Genomic DNA, 19,972 nt, shown 5'->3' with positions numbered 1-19,972 from the left:
CAGCGGGGCATGTTAGAGGACACCAAGCTGAGAAGCTCAAGTGAGAGTCATAACCTGATTAAATAATACAAAGTGTTAACTGCAGTGCTTGCTGAGATCAGAAATAATAGCTTTGTAAATAATAAACAGAGCAGCAGTTGACATAATACTCTTGTACCAACCACTATAACAGCAGAGATGCGCAATGTTTTTATGATGAACTGAACTCTAAAGTCATTATTAAACCATTTTACAACAACTTTTCTCAAATGCACTCGGAGGTTACCACCTTAAATCAAACTTGAAATAAACATAACAGCTGGCCCTAATCAGTTGTTTTCCATAAAACTTAATTTGGCCTCAAGTACCCATCAGAGTTTACTTAATGATCTTCAACAAAGGCTGAAACGGCTGGAGCGCTTTTCTCTAGAAAGAGAAGGCTGAGTGGGAACCTGATAAAGCTCTTTAAGATAATGAAAGGGTTTGATAGGGTGAGCGTAGAGAAAGTGTTTCCACTTGTGGGGGAGACCAAAACGAGGGCCCATAAATACAAGATAGTCACTAATAAATTCAATCGGGAATTCAGGAGAAACTCTATACCCAAAGAGTGGTAAGATTGTGGAACTCGCTATCACAGGGAGTGGTCGAGACAAATAGCATAGATGCATTTAAGGAGAAGCTAGATAAGTACATGAGGGAGAAAGGAATAGAAGGATATGCTGATACGGTTATATGAAGAGGAGTGGGAGGAGGCTCACGTGGAGCATTAACGCCAGCATAGACTAGTTGGGCCGAATGGCTCCTTTTTGTGCCGTAGACGCGTTGTAACCAGTTGGCTCTAACTGATCCAGGCTGCAATGTCTTTTCTGCAATTCTACAGCTCTAGTCCTCTCCATGTCTCCATAATCTTTGTCCCGAGTCCTCTCTATAATTTCCCTTCCAGGCCACTTTGTTTCCTATTCTAAAGCAATGAAGTACCTAAGGCATACGGACATAAAGGTCATTTTAAGCCCTTGATAATAAGCCCTCGAGACAGCAGCAGTTAAATAAGCGTAAGGTTTCCTTTAGTCTGGCTAAACTATATGACTTAGTCCCAACATCAGATAAAGTCCCCTATTCCCTAAATGTGTAAGTTCCACACTAGCTATCCTTATGTCACTCTAGTGAAGCTGTCATTTAATACTAAATGATGACAGTTTTGTGCTTTGGACTCCAAACAAAACTACTTTTATTCAACAGTTGTAGAGACAGTGTTCATCCCCACTATGTGCTTAGTCCCTTTGAAGATTCACATCTCGATTCTTGCATCAGTTATCAGTTTGAAGTGGTTACTTACTTGTTCAGGGAGTTAATAAAGACCATGCGTGAATCCAGGGAGACAGGCAGCTGGAAGTGAGAATACAGCAAGTCACTGCCATTAACAATGAACCATTCGACATCTCATTTCATAAAACAAGATGCATTAATTGTGACAATTTCACAATATTACTATTGCTCACAATACATTTTATATACCATCACAGTTCATCCTTTAACATTAAAATACAAGAAATACAAACCGCACGAGGAGTGAGCAGAGCAGGCAAAAACCGTGTCAAGTAATATGGTCTTCGGAAAATGCTAGAAGAAAAAGAAAAAGTAGAGTTTTTGTTCATTTGAAATTGGAACAACGGTTTATCTGCCTATTGTAAAATCAGTTTGTTTTTAATAATTAAACAAAGTATTGTTTGCTGATATACGAAGTTTTCAAGTGGGATATCCCAAATTCTGAATTTAAAAAAAAATTAAATGAAGCTCTTAAAAAGCAGTTTTATATTTTTTTAATTATTCATTCTTGGGATGTTGGCAAAGCCAGCAATTATGACCTATCTCTTGTTGCCCTGATAGCGGCTTGATATAATTGAGCGGCCCGATACAACTGAGCGGTTTGCTCGGTCACATCAGAGGGCAGTCAACCACATTAGTCTGGGACTGGATCGCATATGGACCAGACCGGGCAAGGACAGCAACATTCCTTCCCTAAAGAAAATCTCTCGGCGGGGCAGGCTCGAGGGGCCCTATGGCCTACTCCTGCTCCTATTTCTTATGTTCTAAATGAGCCAGTTGCGTCTTTACAACCATCAGACAGCTTCATGGTCATTTCTTTTCTCCTATAAACGGATTCCAGATTTTTAAACAACTGAATTCAAATGTTCTGCCGTTCCAACGTCCACAGCAGCAATATTAAACACCATCGTGTCAGTCTGCATGATTTTCCGATGGGGGCTGGAGAAAATGGAGGTAATTGCAGCTCATCCATAAACCGCATGTCAATAGTCTGACAGCATAGGGCAGTGGGGGGGGGGGTGTTCAGGGAGGTAGAGCTGGGTGTCATCAGCATACATGTAGAAGCTGACCTCATGACTACAGATGATGTCACCACGGAGCAGCCGGAGGATGGGGAAACGGGGATAATTATGGGACTTCAAGGGTAATAGTGTGTGGAGACCCCGACCTGCGTGAGAACACCAGAGGCAGGTCGGGGCCATAAAAGGAGCGGTGTGAAATCCTCGGCAAGCGGCGTGGAGCCACTTCAGGGAGCAGCGCGAGCTGGTGCAGGAGGGCGATGGCAGTGGAGAGTGATGTCATCAAGGTCCAGGTCAGTGATTGGAGTGTGGACAGACACAGCAGGAGCGGCGAGGTTGGGGCGAAGGAATGGCGAGAGACTGTGGAGGGACGTGATCGGGGCCCAGGGGAGGTGTGAGTTCAGGGCCAGGGGCAGCACTAGTCAGCCCACATTGCAATATGTGTGCGCACTAGGTCTGTGCAGCAGAGCTGGTCTACAGTCGTGTTGGGTAACCCTTGCCACTGGACCAAGACCTAGGCGCAGTCAAGCCCGTGTGGTGGTTGGTGTGCAATGGCCACCACACGTTAAAAAAAAACCACACATAGGCATCTGTACCCTTCAGGATGGAGTTCGGGTTCTTCAGAGAAACACACCTGTGAACTCATCCTTTTTTGGTGTAAAAGCAAATCATCCTCATTTCGAGGGACTGCCTATGAGTGAGAGAGTGACGAGTGCAGGGGGTGGGCCATTGCTGGAGATGCTTTGACTACGATAGCTAAGAGTGGGCAGTCCTAAGGGAGGTGAGGCACCGGAGGAGGATGGTATGGTCGACCGTTCAAAGGCTGTAGAGAAGTGAAGGAGACATAGTATACACAGTCAGGGGAGGTTATTTGTGACTTTGGTTGGGGCCGTTTTTGTGCTATGGTAGGGATAGAAACAGGGAGTTGTGGGATAGATGGGCATATTCAAAGATTCTGGAAAGGAAAGGAAGGTTTGAGATACGGTGGCAGTTTGTAAGGACAGAAGGGTTTGGGTGTTTTGGAGCGGGGTGGTAGATGATGACAGTTTGAAAGGATGGGGAACAGCACCGGAGAAGGAACTATTTACAATGTCAGTTACCATGGGAGCCAGGAAGGGAAGTTGGGTGGTCAGCAGGTTGGTGGGCATAGGGTCTAGGAAACAGGAGGTGGGTGGCATGGATGAGATGAGGCTGGAGATTTCTAACTTTTTCTGAACACTTGCAATGAAAAAGTGTATAACACAATCAATTCCGACGAAAATAAATCAAAACTTCTAAGTAGATCTCATTACTTGGAAACTAAGCATGCTGTACCTTGCCTCCATTACACTGGCTGGGATCTTCCCGCTGTTTTCAAATATTAGAATAGCTTTCTCAACGTCCTGCCGGGCTTGGCACTGGGGCTACAGAAAGAGTTTTAAACAAAATCAATCAAACTGTAAACCAGAATATTTTCTTTCAGATGCACAATTGTCACGTCAAAATCATTCAGATCGAATTGGTGCAATAAACTCGTTTTTTTTTTCCCTTTGTGAGTGAATTAATTATTCTACACATAAAATTTGCAAGGTGTCAATACGGTCTTTAAAAGATAGTGTCCATTGTCCAATTCAAGTCTAGACATTTTACCTAAAATTCCCACCTTTCTCAGCAGATACAATGTTAGATTTCAGTTCTGCAATTTTCAGGGAATAAGAATGAAAAACAAAACCTTTAGCTAACAGAGTAAACAACAGAACCGGATAGTTTTCCAGCTTTAACACTGACAGGCACTGACCCCCTCCCCAGCTCTGTGGATCAGCCAGTGAGAACTCTGTGTCTGTACTGACCTTAGGGGCCCCATGAGCTGTCGACAGATCCTCATACAGACCCATCTCCTCAATTGACACCTGGAAACAAAAGTGTGTAGAGTTCAGACACAATGAAAAGTCTGCTATAAAGATTTTTTTACTGCTGTTAATTATGTGTACCAGCAGTTTTACTACTATTCACTTTTCATAATTTTCGGGAAAAAGATGTGATGTAAACAACATTCAATAGAGTCTTTTTACGGTGTGAAACCAAATGAGATTTGCACCTCAATCCTGTTAAGCTCCCATACAGTTCAACATTCCAACAGTGACCACACTCCAACAGTACTTCATTGGCTGTAGAGCACTTAGAGACGTCCGGTGGTCGTGAAAGGCGCTATATAAATGCAAGTCTTTCTTTCAAAAGACTTGGCTTGCTGACCAACCTGGAGATCGGCGAGTCGAGTTTTAGCCAGAGAGATGTATTCCAGAAGCAGAATTCGATACTTTGATGCCACATATGGAGGATATAAGATATGAACCTGGACAGGAGAGAGAGGGTTACACAGTGTCATTCCTACTACAACACAGCACTATAGGAGCAGAGATTTAGTCAGTACTATATACTGACACTCAGCAAATTTGCTGAACACACGATATAACATTTAGCAATTTAAGCAGCAAAAATATATTGTAAATGCAACTGCTTTTCTTGTTCTTGGTATCATCATAGGCAGTCCCTCGAGATCGAGGAAGACTTGCTTCCACTCGTGAAGTGAGTTCTTTGGTGGCTGAACAGTCCAACACGAGAGCCACAGACTCTGTCACAGGTGGGACAGATAGTCGTTGAGGGAAGAGGTGGGTAGGAGTGATTTGCTGCACGCTCTTTCCGCTGCCTGCGCTTGATTTCTGCATGCTCTCGGCGTTGAGACTCGAGGTGCTCAGCACCCTCCTGGATGCACTTTCTCCACTTAGGGCGGTCTTGGGCCAGGAACTCCCAGGTGTTTATCAGGGAGGCTTTGAGGATGTCCTTGTAGCGTTTCCGCTGCCCACCTTTGGCTCGTTTGCAGTGAAGGAATTCCGAGTAGGCGGTTCTTGGTATCAAATCTTAGCAGAGTATACAGGCAAATGCACAAAGAACTTATCAATACTAACATATCAGATCTCCGGCTAGCTGCTGCTACCTGATCACGAATAACATTCTTACCTTTAAGTACTGTGCAGTTTCAAATGGCACCAGGTCGGTCAAGAATTTCAATAGGAAAATTAGAGCCTTCTTACTGCTGCCATGGTAACCACTTGCAGACCCGAAGGAATTCTAAGAAAGGGAAAAAGAATAGACTTTTGGGCACTACATTCATATTTTTTCTGCAGGCGATCGAAATTTGTACCAGAGTAGTGTCAGAAGTTCCCCAAGGATCCATTTGATCCTCCAGTTTTGTACAGCTGGAAACCTGCTACAAACTGTAGCGTGTACTGTGTGGCTCATCAGCAACCACCATCAGGAATCTAATACAACTATACAATGTAAAACATGATGTTGACTGATCAATCATACTTCAGAATAGGGTACTTCAATCTGTGTACAATAACAACACACCTTAATAAGGTAACCCTGGCCATTTTCAAGTACTGAATCTGCCAGGCTGTAATGTTATACATGTACCTGACTGTCAGAAAATGTGGCGGAAGGAAGATGTGGCTGCCCTTGAATAACCCAATTTTAAATACAACACTAAGATGATTTTCAGAACGCTGTAACCTCAGGAACTCCGTAATAAGTTACCACATAAAAGCACCAGCTGTTATGGAACCAAGGTATACAGACGAGGAGGTCCCAGATTTGATTCCCAGTCTGTGCTGACATAACTGATCGGAGATAGATCAAAGTGGCAAGGCTCCGGAGGGTTAAAACCAGCCAGGGTTCCCACTGATGGATATCCAGTGATTCCTGTTGGAATAGGTGCAGGTATCAGGAGATGGCAGGAGCAGGCTTGTCTGGGATACCCTCCGTGGGAGAGGCGCCGACATACGACGTTCGCTACTGAAGCCTCACGCATGGTGAATAGCACTTGGGTGAGCTACTGAAGTGCTGAGATTTACCGCATTTGTAATTTTTAAATGCAGAAAGATGGTAGTCAACGCCCCTTAGGATTCACATTTGTTTTCGGCCCTTCATTCTGTTATGTCTTTAGATGCTCGGATAATGACTCCACAAGGCAGTGTGTTGTACTTGAACTGTAGTGACCTTAGTCCTTTATTGATAACTCCAGAGTGAGGATCACACCTGGTGGCCTGCCTTTTATACTAGGCCTGGCACACCTGTACAGGTAACCTACAAGTCTCCCACTGAGGTGCCCCTTGGTGGCACACCTTGTAATAGTACAAGCAGTAACCATGTAGGATACTTGACACCACTCTCTCCCAAGCCTTTAGTGCAAATTGCCTTCATGCATTGACTGTGCTCTGGGCTTAGCTCTATCTGGTTGACCCTTGGAGGGTCGTTGCGATCTTGGGTGAGTAGGTGGTGTTTCGTTGGCAGTGGAGGTGCTGGTGGTTTCTGTTTGAACGTCCATGAGCACTCCATTCTGTCCCCCCCACATATAGATTATGCCGGTGGCTCATTACATTCATATACATTCAAAGAAGAAATAAGGGATGTGTGCAATAAAGGTACAGCAATAATCATGGCCGACTTTAATCTACACATTGATTGGGCTAACCTAACTGGTCGCAATGCGGTGGAGGAGGATTTCCTGGAGTGTATTAGGAATGGTTTTCTAGATCAATAAGTCGAGGAACCAACCAGGGAGCTGGCCATCCTAGACTGGGTATTGTGTAATGAGAAGGGACTAATTAGCAATCTTGTTGTGCGAGGTCCCTTGGGGAAAAGTGACCATAATACGGTAGAATTCCTTATTAAGATGGAGAGTGACACAGTTAATTCGGAATCTAGGGTCCTGAACTTAAGGAAAGGTAACTTCGACAGAATGAGGCGTGAATTGGCTAGAATAGACTGGTAAACGATATTAAAAGGGTTGACGGTGGATAAGCAATGGCAAACATTTAAAGATCACATGGATGAACTTCAGCAAATGTACATCCCTGACTGGAGTAAAAATAATACTGGGAAGGAGGCTCAACCATGGCTAACAAAGAAAATTAAGGATAGTGTTAAAGCCAAGGAAGAGGCATATAAATTGGCTAGAAAAAGCAACAAACCCGAGGACAGGGAGAAATTTAGAATTCAACAGAGGAGGACAAAGGGTTTAAGTAAGAGGGGGAAAATAGAGTACGGGAGGAAGCTTGCAGGGAATATAAAAACTGACTGCAAAAGTTCTATAAATGTGTGAAGAGAAAAAGATTAGTAAAGACAAACGTAGGTCCCTTGCAGTCGGATTCGGGTGAAATTATAATGGGGAACAAAGAAATGGCAGACCAATTGAACCAATACTTCGGTTCTGTCTACACAAAGGAAGATACAAATAACCTTCCGAAGGTACTAGGGGACAGTGGGTCTAGTGAGAAGGAGGAACTGATGGATATCCTTATTAGGTAGGAAATTATGTTAGGGAAATTGATGGGATTTAAGGCCGATAAATCACCGGGGCCTGATAGTCTGCATCCCAGAGTGCTCAAGGAAGTGGCCCTAGAAATAGTGGATGCTTTGGTGATCATTTTCCAACAGTCTATCGACTCTGGATCAGTTCCCATGGACTGGAGGGTAGCTAATGTAACACCACTTCTTAAAAAAGAAGGGAGAGAGAAAACGGGTAATTATAGACCGGTTAGCTTGACATCAGTAGTGGGGAAAATATTGGAATCGATCATGAAGGACGAAATAGCAACGCATTTGGAAAGTGGTGACAGGATCGGATCAAGTCAGCATGGATTTATGAAAGGGAAATCATGCTCGACGAATCTTCTGGAATTTTTTGAGGATGTAACTAGCAGAGTGGACAAGGGAGAACCAGTGGATGTGGTGTATTTGGACTTTCAGAAGGCTTTTGACAAGGTCCCACACAAGAGATTAATGTGCAAAGTTAAAGCACATGGGATTGGGGGTAGTGTGCTGACATGGATTGAGAACTGGTTGTCAGACAGGAAGCAAAGAGGAGGAGTAAATGGGGACTTTTCAGAATGGCAGGCAGTGACTAGTGGGGTACCGCAAGGTTCTGTGCTGGGGCCCCAGCTGTTTACACTGTACATTAATGATTTAGACGAGGGGATTAAATGTAGTATCTCCAAATTTGCGGATGACACTAAGTTGGGTGGCAGTGTGAGCTGCAAGGAGGATGCTATGAGGCTGCAGAGTGACTTGGATAGGTTAGGTGAGTGGGCAAATGCATGGCAGATGAAGTATAATGTGGATAAATGTGAGGTTATCCACTTTGATGGTAAAAACAGAGAGACAGACTATAATCTGAATGGTGACAGATTAGGAAAAGGGAAGGTGCAACGAGACCTGGGTGTCATGGTACATCAGTCATTGAAGGTTGGCATGCAGGTACAGCAGGCGATTAAGAAAGCAAATGGCATGTTGGCCTTCATAGCGAGGGGATTTGAGTACAGGGGCAGGGAGGTGTTGCTACAGTTGTACAGGGCCTTGGTGAGGCCACACCTGGAGTATTGTGTACAGTTTTGGTCTCCTAACCTGAGGAAGGACATTCTTGCTATTGAGGGAGTGCAGCGAAGGTTCACCAGACTGATTCCCGGGATGGCGGGACTGACATATCAAGAAAGACTGGATCAACTGGGCTTGTATTCACTGGAGTTCAGAAGAATGAGAGGGGACCTCATAGAAACGTTTAAAATTCTGATGGGTTTAGACAGGTTAGATGCAGCAAGAATGTTTCCAATGTTGGGGAAGTCCAGAACCAGGGGTCACAGTCTAAGGATAAGGGGTAAGCCATTTAGGACTGAGATGAGGAGAAACTTCTTCACCCAGAGAGTGGTGAACCTGTGGAATTCTCTACCACAGAAAGTTGTTGAGGCCAATTCACTAAATATATTCAAAAAGGAGTTAGATGAAGTCCTTACTACTAGGGGGATCAAGGGGTATGGCGAGAAAGCAGGAATGGGGTACTGAAGTTGCATGTTCAGCCATGAACTCATTGAATGGCGGTGCAGGCTAGAACGACCGAATGGCCTACTCCTGCACCTATTTTCTATGTTTCTATGTCCCGCACAAGAGATTGGTGTGCAAAATCAAAGCACATGGTATTGGGGGTAATATACTGACGTGGATAGGGAACTGGTTGGCAGACAGGAAGCAGAGTATCGGGATGAATGGGTCCTTTTCAGAATGGCAGGCAGTGACTAGTGGAGTGCCGCAGGGCTCAGTGCAGGGACCCCAGCTCTTTACAATATACATTAACGATTTGGATGAAGGAATAGAGTGTAATATCTCCAAGTTTGCAGATGACACTAAACTGGGTGGCGGTGTGAGCTGTGAGGAGGACGTTAAGAGGCTGCAGGGTGACTTGGACAGGTTAGGTGAGTGGGCAAATGCATGGCAGATGCAGTATAATGTGGATAAATGTGAAGTTATCCATTTTGGGGACAATAACACGAAGGTGAATATTATCTGAATGGCGGCAGACTACGAAAAGGGGAGGTGCAACGAGACCTGGGTGTCATGGTTCATCAGTCACTGAAAGTGGGCACGCAGGTACAGCAGGCGGTAAAGAAGGCAAATGGTATGTTGGCCTTCATAGCTAGGGGATTTGAATATAGAAGCAGGGAGGTCTTTCTGCAGTTGTACAGGACCTTAGTGAGGCCTCACCTGGAATACTATGTTCAGTTTTGGTCTCCTAGTCTGAGGAAGGACGTTCTTGCTATTGAGGGAGTGCAGCGAAGGTTCACCAGACTGTTTCCAGGGATGGCTGGGCTGTCATATGAGGAGAGACTGGATCAACTGGACCTTTATTCACTGGAGTTTAGAAGGATGAGAGGGGATCTCATAGAAATATATAAGATTCTGATGGGACTGGACAGGTTAGATGCGGGAAGAATGTTCCTGATGTTGGGGAAGTCCAGAACCAGGGGACGTAGTCTTAGGATAAGGGGTAGGCCGTTTAGGACTGAGATGAGGAGAAACTTCTTCACTCAGAGTTGTTAACCTGTGGAATTCCCTGCTGCAGAGAGCTGTTGATGCCAGTTCACTGGATATATTCAAGAGGGAGTTAGATATGGCTCTTACGGTAAAGGGGATCAAGGGGTATGGAGAGAAAGCAGGAAAGGGGTACTGAAGGAATGATCAGCCATGATCTTATTGAATGGCGGTGCAGGCTCGAAGGGCCGAATGGCCTACTCCTGCACCTATTTTTCTATGTTTCTAAGTCCAGAAAAGAAAATTTGCATTTACATCATTACATTTGTGGTACAGTTGTGAGGCAAGTACATTTGACTGGTGAGGTACACACTTGATATATACTTGGAATCAGTACTGGAGTGTGAGGACAAACTAGTACAACTGCTGGATGGTGTCCAGGTAGTCTGGTGGCGGCGTGTTGCCCGGCGCTGGCAGTGGGAACCCGGTTGGTTCAAGTTGCCTGCTCTCGGAGCCTATGTCATTGCTCCGAGCATCGGGCAGGTTCACAGGTGCCTGTGACCTCCCTGACCTTTCCTTGCACCCCGGGTCACTGCTGCTCCCTGAGGAGCAGTCGTCTAGTAGTGCGCAGGGAACTGCTGACTCACTTGCCTGGGCATTATTTGGTTTGGGATCCTGGCTGGTGCCGGTACCGTTTGGGAGAACCGTTGCAGGTGACCCTTCGTTCCCGGGTGTAGCCCTGGTGGCGATAGGATCTGGGGGCTGCGCCTTAGCGCGGTTTGCTTTTTCAGGCTCGTGGCGGTTGGTACCATCAGGTGCCTGAGAGGCGGAGCCGATCAGGGGCAGGGTATCGATACCGGTGCCGTTGCCCTCCCGAGATCGCTTCCTCTGCGGCTTGTATATATTGGCTGCTTGTGACCACACTCTATGGTGCATAACTCTGGTCCCAGGGACGCAGGTTACTACATTGGGTAGCTCGCTGGACCTGTGTGCTCCCGATGGGTATCTGCCCGCTGCATTGACTGTATGCAGTTGAAATCCTACATCGCACAACGTTTCATTACTCATAGTAAATAACCTGTAGCTCCGATCGTGCGACTTTTCTTTGCTTATTGCATGTATGCAGCTCTGATCATCAATTACACATTTTACATCTAACTCACAGGTGCTCTTACATTGAGAGTGTGGAACTGTCCCTTTAAGTGTGTGGGTTGCAGGCCTCCTTCAAGAGAGCCTTGCTTTCTTTACCCCAATCCTCATCTCCGTTTGGTCCCACGTGTTGCACCATCAGCGCTGCACCTCGTGGTCTGGCCGCCATCTTTTTCTTCAGTGCATCACCTCGTGGTTTGGGCACCATCTTTCCTCCATCCACGATGTCGACTGCGGTGATCCTCTTCTCCCCGGGTTCTGCCACCGAAACTGGGAAGTCGCTTTTGGATCCGATTTACTTCCTCCGGAGTCCTGCCAATGGAGCCAGGAAGGTACGTTCAGGTCGTCTCAGCTGGATCATCTCCACGCAGTCGTGCTGAGCGGACTGTGCCTCGGGTGCTGTGCTGGTCTGCTCTCTGGTGCTGGGTCCACCCTCAGGTGAGGGCTTGCTTTGCCGCTGAGCATGGAGGACGTTGATCGCTGGAGGGATGAAATCTTCTCTCAACTCCAATGGATCTTTTCCATTCACCTTCTTCCGAGTAGCATCAGTCCATCACCTGCAACAACCCACAGAGGTAACTTGTGCACCATCATGGAGTACCTTCACATCCGCACTACCACTGATTGGGATAAGTTCATCGGTATAGGTGCGCAGCTTTGCCTGAACCAGGACCAACTTGGGTCGTTCAGCTTGATTGTCCCATAGCCTCTGAAAGGCTTCTTGATTTATTACTGACTGACTTGCCCCCGTGTCCACTTCCATGAAGACTGGAACGCCATCTATCTCGACTTCCATCCGCAACGGGGAACGCTCGGTGGTGCAGGTAAACATGCTGTATACCTCATCAGAGGCCGGAGCTGCCTGACCATCATTTCTGTCATGTATCCTACATGGTTACTGCTGGTACTATTACAAGGTGTGCCACCAGAGGGCACAGCAGTGGGAGACTTGTAGGTTACCTGTACAGGTCTAGTATAAAAGGCAGGTCACCAGGTGTGATCCTCACTCTGGAGACATCAATACAGGATTAAGGTCACTACAGTTCAAGTACAACACATTGCCTCGTGAGTCATTACTAGAGCATCTAAGGACACAACAATTGGCGACGAGACTACGAACTTTCACGCGAAAATGGCTACCCTTGGTACGCTGCAGCAGTTCGCCGATGGTAATGATTGGGACGCCTTTGTGGACAGGCTCGAACATTTCTTCACTGCAAGCAATCTGGCAGGAGGCAATCCGGCCACACTGGCTGATAAGTGCAGAGCTATCTTGCTAACCAGTTGTGGACCCACCGTCGGTGACCTCCTCAGGGACTTGCTGGCACCAGCGAAGACAATGACCAAGACATACAAGGAGCTCGTAACCCTGATCCATGAGCAACACAAGCCCAAGGAGAGCATCCTCACAGCCAGACACTGGTTCTATACCCACCGACAGCCCAAAGGCCAGGAAATCGCAAAATATGCTGCAGACCTCAGGAGGCTGGCGACACCGTGCGAGTTCGGCAACCACCTCAACGAAGCGCTGCGGGACATTTTTGTCATTGGAATTGACCATGAGGGCCTTCTTCACAAGCTACTGTCGGCGGATACCACAGTCACACAGCAGAAGGCCATCTCTGTGAGCCAGTCATTCATGATCTCGACCTACAGCTCAAGGCAGATGACTCACCCTCAGGACTCAAACCTAGCAGGTACTGCGCACAGAATGGTGCCGCTTCGAGGCTGGACTGTAGAGCGCGAACCCTCTCAGGGAAGAGAGACCAGGCCCACAAGGCCCTTAACTCAGAGTCCGCCAAGGGGGGCTAATCATGCTGGCGTTGCGGAGGGAATCACAGGGCTCACCAGTGCCACTTTAAAGACTATACATATGCAAAGGCTGCAGCACAAAGGGCCTCCTCCAGCGAATGTGTAAGAGAAATATGGCTCACTGTGTCGATGAAGAGTCTGCAGATGACCATGAATCTAGCGTGGATTATGAAATGATAGGCAGAGAGGCAGCTCAGCCCCACGATGAGGTATATGGCATGTTTACCTGCACCACAGAGTGTTCCCCGCTGAAGATGGAAGTCGAGATAGATGGCGTTCCAGTCTTCATGGAAGTGGACACGGGGGCGAGCCAGTCAGTGATGAATGAAGAAGCCTTTGAGAGGCTATGGGACAATCAAGCTAAACGACCCAAGTTGGTCCCAGTTCAGGCAAAACTGCGCACCTATACCGATGAAATTATCCCAGTCATTCGTAGTGCAAATGTAAAGGTACTCCATGATGGCACGGTGCACAAGTTACTTCTGTGGATTGTTGCAGGTGATGGACCAATGCTGCTCGGCAGAAGGTGGGTGGAGAAGATCCATGGGAAGTGGGAAGACTTCACCCCTCCAGCGATCGACGTCCTCCGCGTTCGGAGGCACAGCAAGCCCTCACCAGCACAGACCAGAGGCACAGACTGCTCAGCACGACTGCGTGGTGATGATCCAGCTGAGAAGACCCGAACGTACCTTCCAGGCTCCACTGACAGGACTCTGGAGGAAGAAAATCGGATCCAAAGGTGACTTCCCAGCATCGGTGGCAGAACCCGGGGAGAAGAGGATCACCGCAGTCGACATCGTGGATGGAGGATAGATGGCGCCCAAACCACGCGATGAGGCGCTGAAGAAAAAGATGGCGGCGGCAAGACCACGAGGTGCAGCGCTGATGGAGCAACACGTGGCACCAAACGGAGAGGAAGATTGGGGTAAAGCAAGCAAGGCTCTCTTAAAGGAGGCCTGCAACCCACTACAATTAAAGGGACAGTTCCACACACTCAAGCAATGTAGTAGTAACTGTAAGTCAGAGACAAAATGTGTAATTGATCATGTAAAATGTGTAACCGATAATCTGAATTGTGTAGATGCAACCAGCGAGGAAAAGTCGCGCGATCGCGATTGGACCCACAGAGTGTCCAGCATAAGTAATGAAAAGTTGTGCGATGTAGAATTTCAACTGCACGCAGCCAATGCAACGGCCAGACACCCAGCGGGAGCACATAGGTCCAGCGAGCTACCCAATGCTGTAGCCTGCGTCCCGAGGACCAGAGTTATACACCATGGAGTGTGGCCACAAGCAGCCAACACACACGAGCTGCAGAGCAAGTGACCTCAGCAGGGTAACGGCACCGGTATCGATACTCTGCCCCTGATCGGCTCCACCTCTCAGGCACCCAATGGCACCAACCGCCACAAGCCTGAAAGAGCAGATTGTGCTAAGGCGCAGTCCTCAGAGCCCATCGCCACCAAGGCCATACCTGTAAATGAAGGGTCACCTACGACTGTTCCCCCAAAGGGGACCGGGACCAGCAAGGATCACAAACCAAACAACGCCCAGGCCAGCGAGTCAGCAGTTCCCTGTGCACTGCTAGACAACAGCTCCTCAGGGAGCAGCAGCGACCCAGGGTGCAAAGAAAGGACAGGGAGGTCACAGGCATCTGTGAACCAGCCCGACTCTAGGGACCATGGCAACAGCCCCAATAGTAGACAACTCGAGCCAATCGGGTTCCCACTGCCAGCACTGGGCACCGCGCTGCCATCAGACTGCAGCGACACCATCCAGCAGTCCTGGAACTAGTTTGTCCTTACGCACCGGTCACCGCATCGATAATGTATCTCACCTATCTAACGTACTTGTCTCACAACGGACCACAAATGTAATGCAACCTTGTTTTTCTGAACTTAAATGTACATGAGGGAAATGAGCCTCCGGCATGATCCACATGTGGTGGGGGCAGGGGTGGGGGGGGGGGGGGGGGGGGGGAGGGCGGGGTGGAGAATGGAGTGGTCGGAGACGCACACAAACAGCAACCACCAGCACTCTACTGCACCAGCCACTCACCCAAAATTGAAACGACCTGCCAAGGGTCAATCAGATAGAGCTACGACCAGAGCACAATCAATGCAGAGGCGATTTGCACGGGGGGAGTGATGTCATGTATCCTACATGGCAACTGTTGGTACTATCACATGGTGTGCCACCAGAGGGCACAGCAGTGGGAGACTTGTAGGTTACCTGTATAGGTGTGCCTGGTCTAGCATAAAAGGCAGGCCACCAGGTGTGATCCTCCCTCTGGAGTTAACAAATAAAGGTCTAAGGTCACCACAGTTCAAGTACAACGCATTGCCTCGTTGAGTCATTGCTAGAGCATCTAAGGATACCAGTTTCATAATCCGCGCTGAATTCATGGCCATCTGCAGACTCTTCATCGACACAGTGAGTCATATTTCTTTTACACATTTGCTGGAGGTGGCTCTTTGTGCTGCAGTCTTTACACGCGGTCTTTAAAGCGGCACTGGTGAGTCCTGTGATTTCCCTCCGCAACGCCAGCATGGAGCTACTCGGTTAGCCCCCCTCGGCGGACTCTTTAGAGTTAAGGGACGCGGGGGCCTGTTCTCTCTTCCCTGAGAGGGTTCACGCTCGACAGTCCAGCCTCTAAACGGCACCACTCTGTGCGCAGTACCTGCCAGGTTTGAGTCCTGAGGGCGAGTCATCTGCCTAGAGCCGCAGGTCGAGGTCATGAATGCCTGGCTCACGGAGATGGCCTTCTGCAGTGTGACTGTGGTATCCGCCGACACTAGCTTATGAAGAAGGCCCTCATGGCCAATTCCAATGACAAAGATATCCCACAGCGCTTCGGAGAGGTGGTTGCCGAAGTCACACGGTGCCGCCAGCCTCCTGAGGTCTGCAGCATATTTCGCGATTGCCTGGCCTTCGGTGGATGTAAAATCTGTGTCTGGCTGTGAGGATGCTCTCTTTTTGAGCTAGAATTATTCTTGGATCAGCATTATAAGCTCCTCGTACGTCTTGGTCATTGTCTTCGCTGGTGCCAGCAAGTCCCTGACGAGGCCATAGACAGTGGGCCCACAACTGGTTAGCAGGATAGCTCTGCACTTATCAGCCAGTGTGGCTGGATTGTCGCCTGCCACGTCGTTTGCTGTGAAGAAATGGTCGAGCCTCTCCATAAAGGCGTCCCAATCATTACCATCGGTAAACAGCTGCAATGTACCAAGGGTAGCCATCGTCACGTGAAGGTCCGTAATCTCGTCGCCAATTGTTATATCTTTAGATGCTCTGATAATGACTCCCACGAGGCAATGTGTTGTACTTGAACTGTAGTGACCTTAGTCCTTTATTGATAACTCCAGAGTGTGGATCACGCCTGGTGGCCTGTCTTTTATACTAGGCCAGGCACACCTGTACAGGTAGCCTACAAGTCTCCCACTGAGGTGCCCCCTGGTGGCACTACTTGTAATAGTACAAGCAGTAACCATGTAGGATCCATGACACATTCTCTACTCTTCCTACCCCTTAAAAGTCACTGGTTAGCTCAGTAGTGAGATAACAGATGCAGCGTTCCCATCAGCAGGCACGGATTACAGGCATGAATGCTGCAAGCTGGTTTACCTTTGTTTACCCAATCTTATCAGTTCCTGGATAATCATTTAGAAGGGAATTCTTATCAGAGAATAAACTGATCTGGTCGATCCAAGTCAACCAAGAGTCCTGCACCGCCTCCATGCCAATGCATGGAATAGCTTTGCAGTGTAGCTGTGTAGAAAGTTAAATGATCCCCTGACTCGGAGGACTTGAATAATTTGATTTGTGCGATGCGGTTTCCAGGTTTTCTTTCACTGATGGAACGTAACCGAATTAATCAAACGGTGGCCACGAGCACTGCAGCTCAGACATAATGGAGTCCCAGAGGCACTTCTGGACCTGGGTGCTCATCGAGGGGACTGGTGACAAAGCAGGGAAATGGAACAAATCATTACTGCAGATGGAGAATCCCAGCTGTGGATGAAAAGTACCATTCGATCAATCGTTCTGTATTGTAAGTACACATCATACAGTGAAGCACAGCATCCCTCCGAACACAAGGACACATGCTGGCATTGGAAGCCAGCCGAGTCAATATTGGCCATCATTTTCTAGCATCAATCAGAGGCCTGTTAATCCCCGGATAGGCTATCTCATCCCTGGTGTTGGCAGCTCAATTGGAGCAGGATGGAATAAATTGCTTGCAGCAAATCAGAGGTCAACAGGTATGTAATTCAGCATTTGTAGACGATCTCAGCAGGTAAAGAAATTGTGTACAGTACCAACAAGTCCTTTAGCTGTTGAAGAATTTGTTTCACCTTCGATTTAATTCACATGGGTATCTGAAATGCACGATGACGGGTATTATGGAAAGTGCAGGAATACAGGTCATCTCAGTACCTTTTAATTACGGCTTTAAATTGAAACTTGGATTTTATCTCATATAATGACCCTTCAGCGATTGAATCCAGTCATAATTCCTACTTGATTACTGCCATAAATAGACATGTAGGTCTGAGAACAGCAATTTGTTCACTCAAAGAATAGATTTCAAAGATAAATCCATGAGTAATGAGAAAGCACCACTGTCCATGCAACCAGCATCCACTGCTGACCTGCTGTTAAACGCTGAATGATCGCATCAGCAGGGTTTTAGATGTTAAATGTTTATATAAACAGGAGGTCCCAGAGCTCGAGCTCTCAAAGATTTGTTTGCGGTTGTTGAACTGTTTTAAGATGATTTAAAAGTCAATCTATCCCAGCATTCCTTTCTTTTAGCATTTTTAGTGGTAGAGCAAATATGAGAGAATAGATCTAGGGAACGGGATCAATACTTGGCCTAAGCACTTACTGTATAATAAACAAAGCTTGTAGCACGGAGGCAAAAGGCGGAAAAAATTATAAGCTGGGGAAACACCTAAAAAGGCGGCCTCAGCTAAACGTGCAAACTACGTATTATGTAAGCACAGGCCACGGTTGTATTATAATACAAGAATAGAGCCAGGTCCCCTTTAACTTTAAGGTGTTCTCGAGGGCCAGGAGCAATGCAGCTGTACAGAGGGCCTGGAGGATGGGAGCTGGTCACTCCAGGACTTGTGTTCTCTGGGGTAGTCAGAGCCTGGGAACCAGGTTGCATTATTTTCTTGTCATTTCAGAAAAATGGAAGACCAGTCACTGTAATAAAGCTGATTATAAAAACCACTTGTGCATGAGTCATAAGCAGGAGTTTTTGTCACCAGATTAACAACTCTTTGTTGCGACAGTAACCACTAACAAATCCGCTAACAGTGGTTATGTAGCTTCCTTAGGAGATTAAGTAAGTAAAGTCCAGGACAGTGCAAAGTCTGTTGGAAAGAGCCATTTTCTAGGGTTGCTAGTGCAGGTCTGAAGTATTTACCTACGGGGTTGAGGATGATGGAGGGGGGGGGGGGGGGGGATGTTGAGGGGAGAATGTGAGGCACTTATCGCAAATTGATTAGTAAGTCTCAGCGTATCCTGCCCTGAACACGTCTTCAATTACTTTGCCCAATAAGGCTACCTTACGCCCAGTATCTATCCCCACCCCCTCTCCGTGTGTTGAAATAATGTTTCGAGCTATACATGATTCAGCTATTATGGAACCTCATAAGTCCCAACTGAGATTCTCACAAAGAATGTCATTAATGATTTCCTAGAGTACCCGACCTGACTGAATCAGATTATATCCTCAGCACTTATCTCGCAATGTTTAAAATCGGTACAATAGTCAGGATTGCCATATTCCTCTTGGACAAGTGCGAGGGGACCTATGTTTCCTGAAAGACGAGGCAGTTAAGTAGATTCCAAAGTGCTATGTGTGTCCAAATGTCTAGCCTTACCTTGAACCATTCGGAATAGCTGATGAAAACAGCTGGTCCCTCCAATGCAGCCTGGCGTGCAAGCAGGAACGCAGTGATTATACTCTCCAACTCGTAATTCTCAAAGGAATTGATCAGCAACCTAGCCAGCAGTTCTAGAAAGACAGGAGAAATTGCTGCACATTGAAAATCTGACCTGATGAAATGAATAGTAATTAGCGGTGGTTAAGATACTTGTTTCTTGCTGATGACAGACAACTGAATCTTCCAGCCACCACCAAAATGTGCTCTTCACATCTCTCCTGGGATCGGAGATGCAGAGCTTGACAGCATCTCAGCCAATCACATCAAATCAACAATTTCATCTGAATCGCCCCATAACAAGCTAGCCTCCTCACCAAGATCAGCCATGATCTTATTAAATGGTGGAGCAGGCTCGAGGGGTCAAATGACCGACTCCGGCTCCTAATTCTTATGTTCTAAGCACGGTATGCAGTGGTCTCACGGAAAAAGTCGACTCCAAATAATTAATCAATCTTCCCGTTGAAGGATGGGGCATCGCATAAGAGCAGTTAAAAGATATTATTGAAGAAGACCTGCATTTATATGGTGCCTTTCACAACCTCAGGGTGTCCCAAAGCGCTTTACAGCCAATGAAGTACTTTTGAAGTACAGTCACTGTTGTAACGTAGAAAACACGGCAGTCAATTTGCACACAGCAAGCTCCCACAAGCAGTAATGTGTTTTTAGTGCGACTGATTGAGGGATAAATATTAGCCAGGACACTGGGGATAATTCCCGCTCTTTGAAATAGTGCCATGGAAACAATTACGTCTACCCGAGAGAGCAGATGGGTACTCGGTTTAACGTCTCATTCACAGGCAGAGTTTAATTTGTACATTTAGAGGCAGAGTGTTCAAGCTTTTGACATTCGTGGGCGACTTGGGTGCATACCTCGCAGCCACATATAAA

At 47.1% G+C, this 19,972-nt stretch overlaps 1 protein-coding gene across 7 annotated transcripts in view; it reads right to left on the bottom strand.

The window, feature by feature from the left end:
- LOC139278896 (Fanconi anemia group A protein-like) overlaps positions 1–19,972 on the bottom strand; it is a 129,600-nt gene that overhangs the window by 56,815 nt on the left and 52,813 nt on the right. For all 7 annotated transcript variants that reach the window (XM_070898142.1, XM_070898140.1, XM_070898144.1 and 4 more), the window contains 7 exons: positions 19,022–19,155; positions 5,322–5,432; positions 4,561–4,656; positions 4,154–4,213; positions 3,639–3,727; positions 1,539–1,599; positions 1,316–1,365 (listed from right to left, as the gene is read on the bottom strand). In XM_070898142.1, the coding sequence (XP_070754243.1) occupies positions 1,316–1,365; positions 1,539–1,599; positions 3,639–3,727; positions 4,154–4,213; positions 4,561–4,656; positions 5,322–5,432; positions 19,022–19,155 (601 nt within the window). The remainder of the gene's footprint in view (positions 1–1,315; positions 1,366–1,538; positions 1,600–3,638; positions 3,728–4,153; positions 4,214–4,560; positions 4,657–5,321; positions 5,433–19,021; positions 19,156–19,972) is intronic.

The sequence above is a fragment of the Pristiophorus japonicus genome, chromosome 13 (assembly GCF_044704955.1).
Source record: "Pristiophorus japonicus isolate sPriJap1 chromosome 13, sPriJap1.hap1, whole genome shotgun sequence".
Classification (NCBI taxonomy): domain Eukaryota; kingdom Metazoa; phylum Chordata; class Chondrichthyes; family Pristiophoridae; genus Pristiophorus; species Pristiophorus japonicus.
Note: the sequence above shows the minus strand (reverse complement) of the source record. Positions and strands in the feature narration are given on the sequence as shown.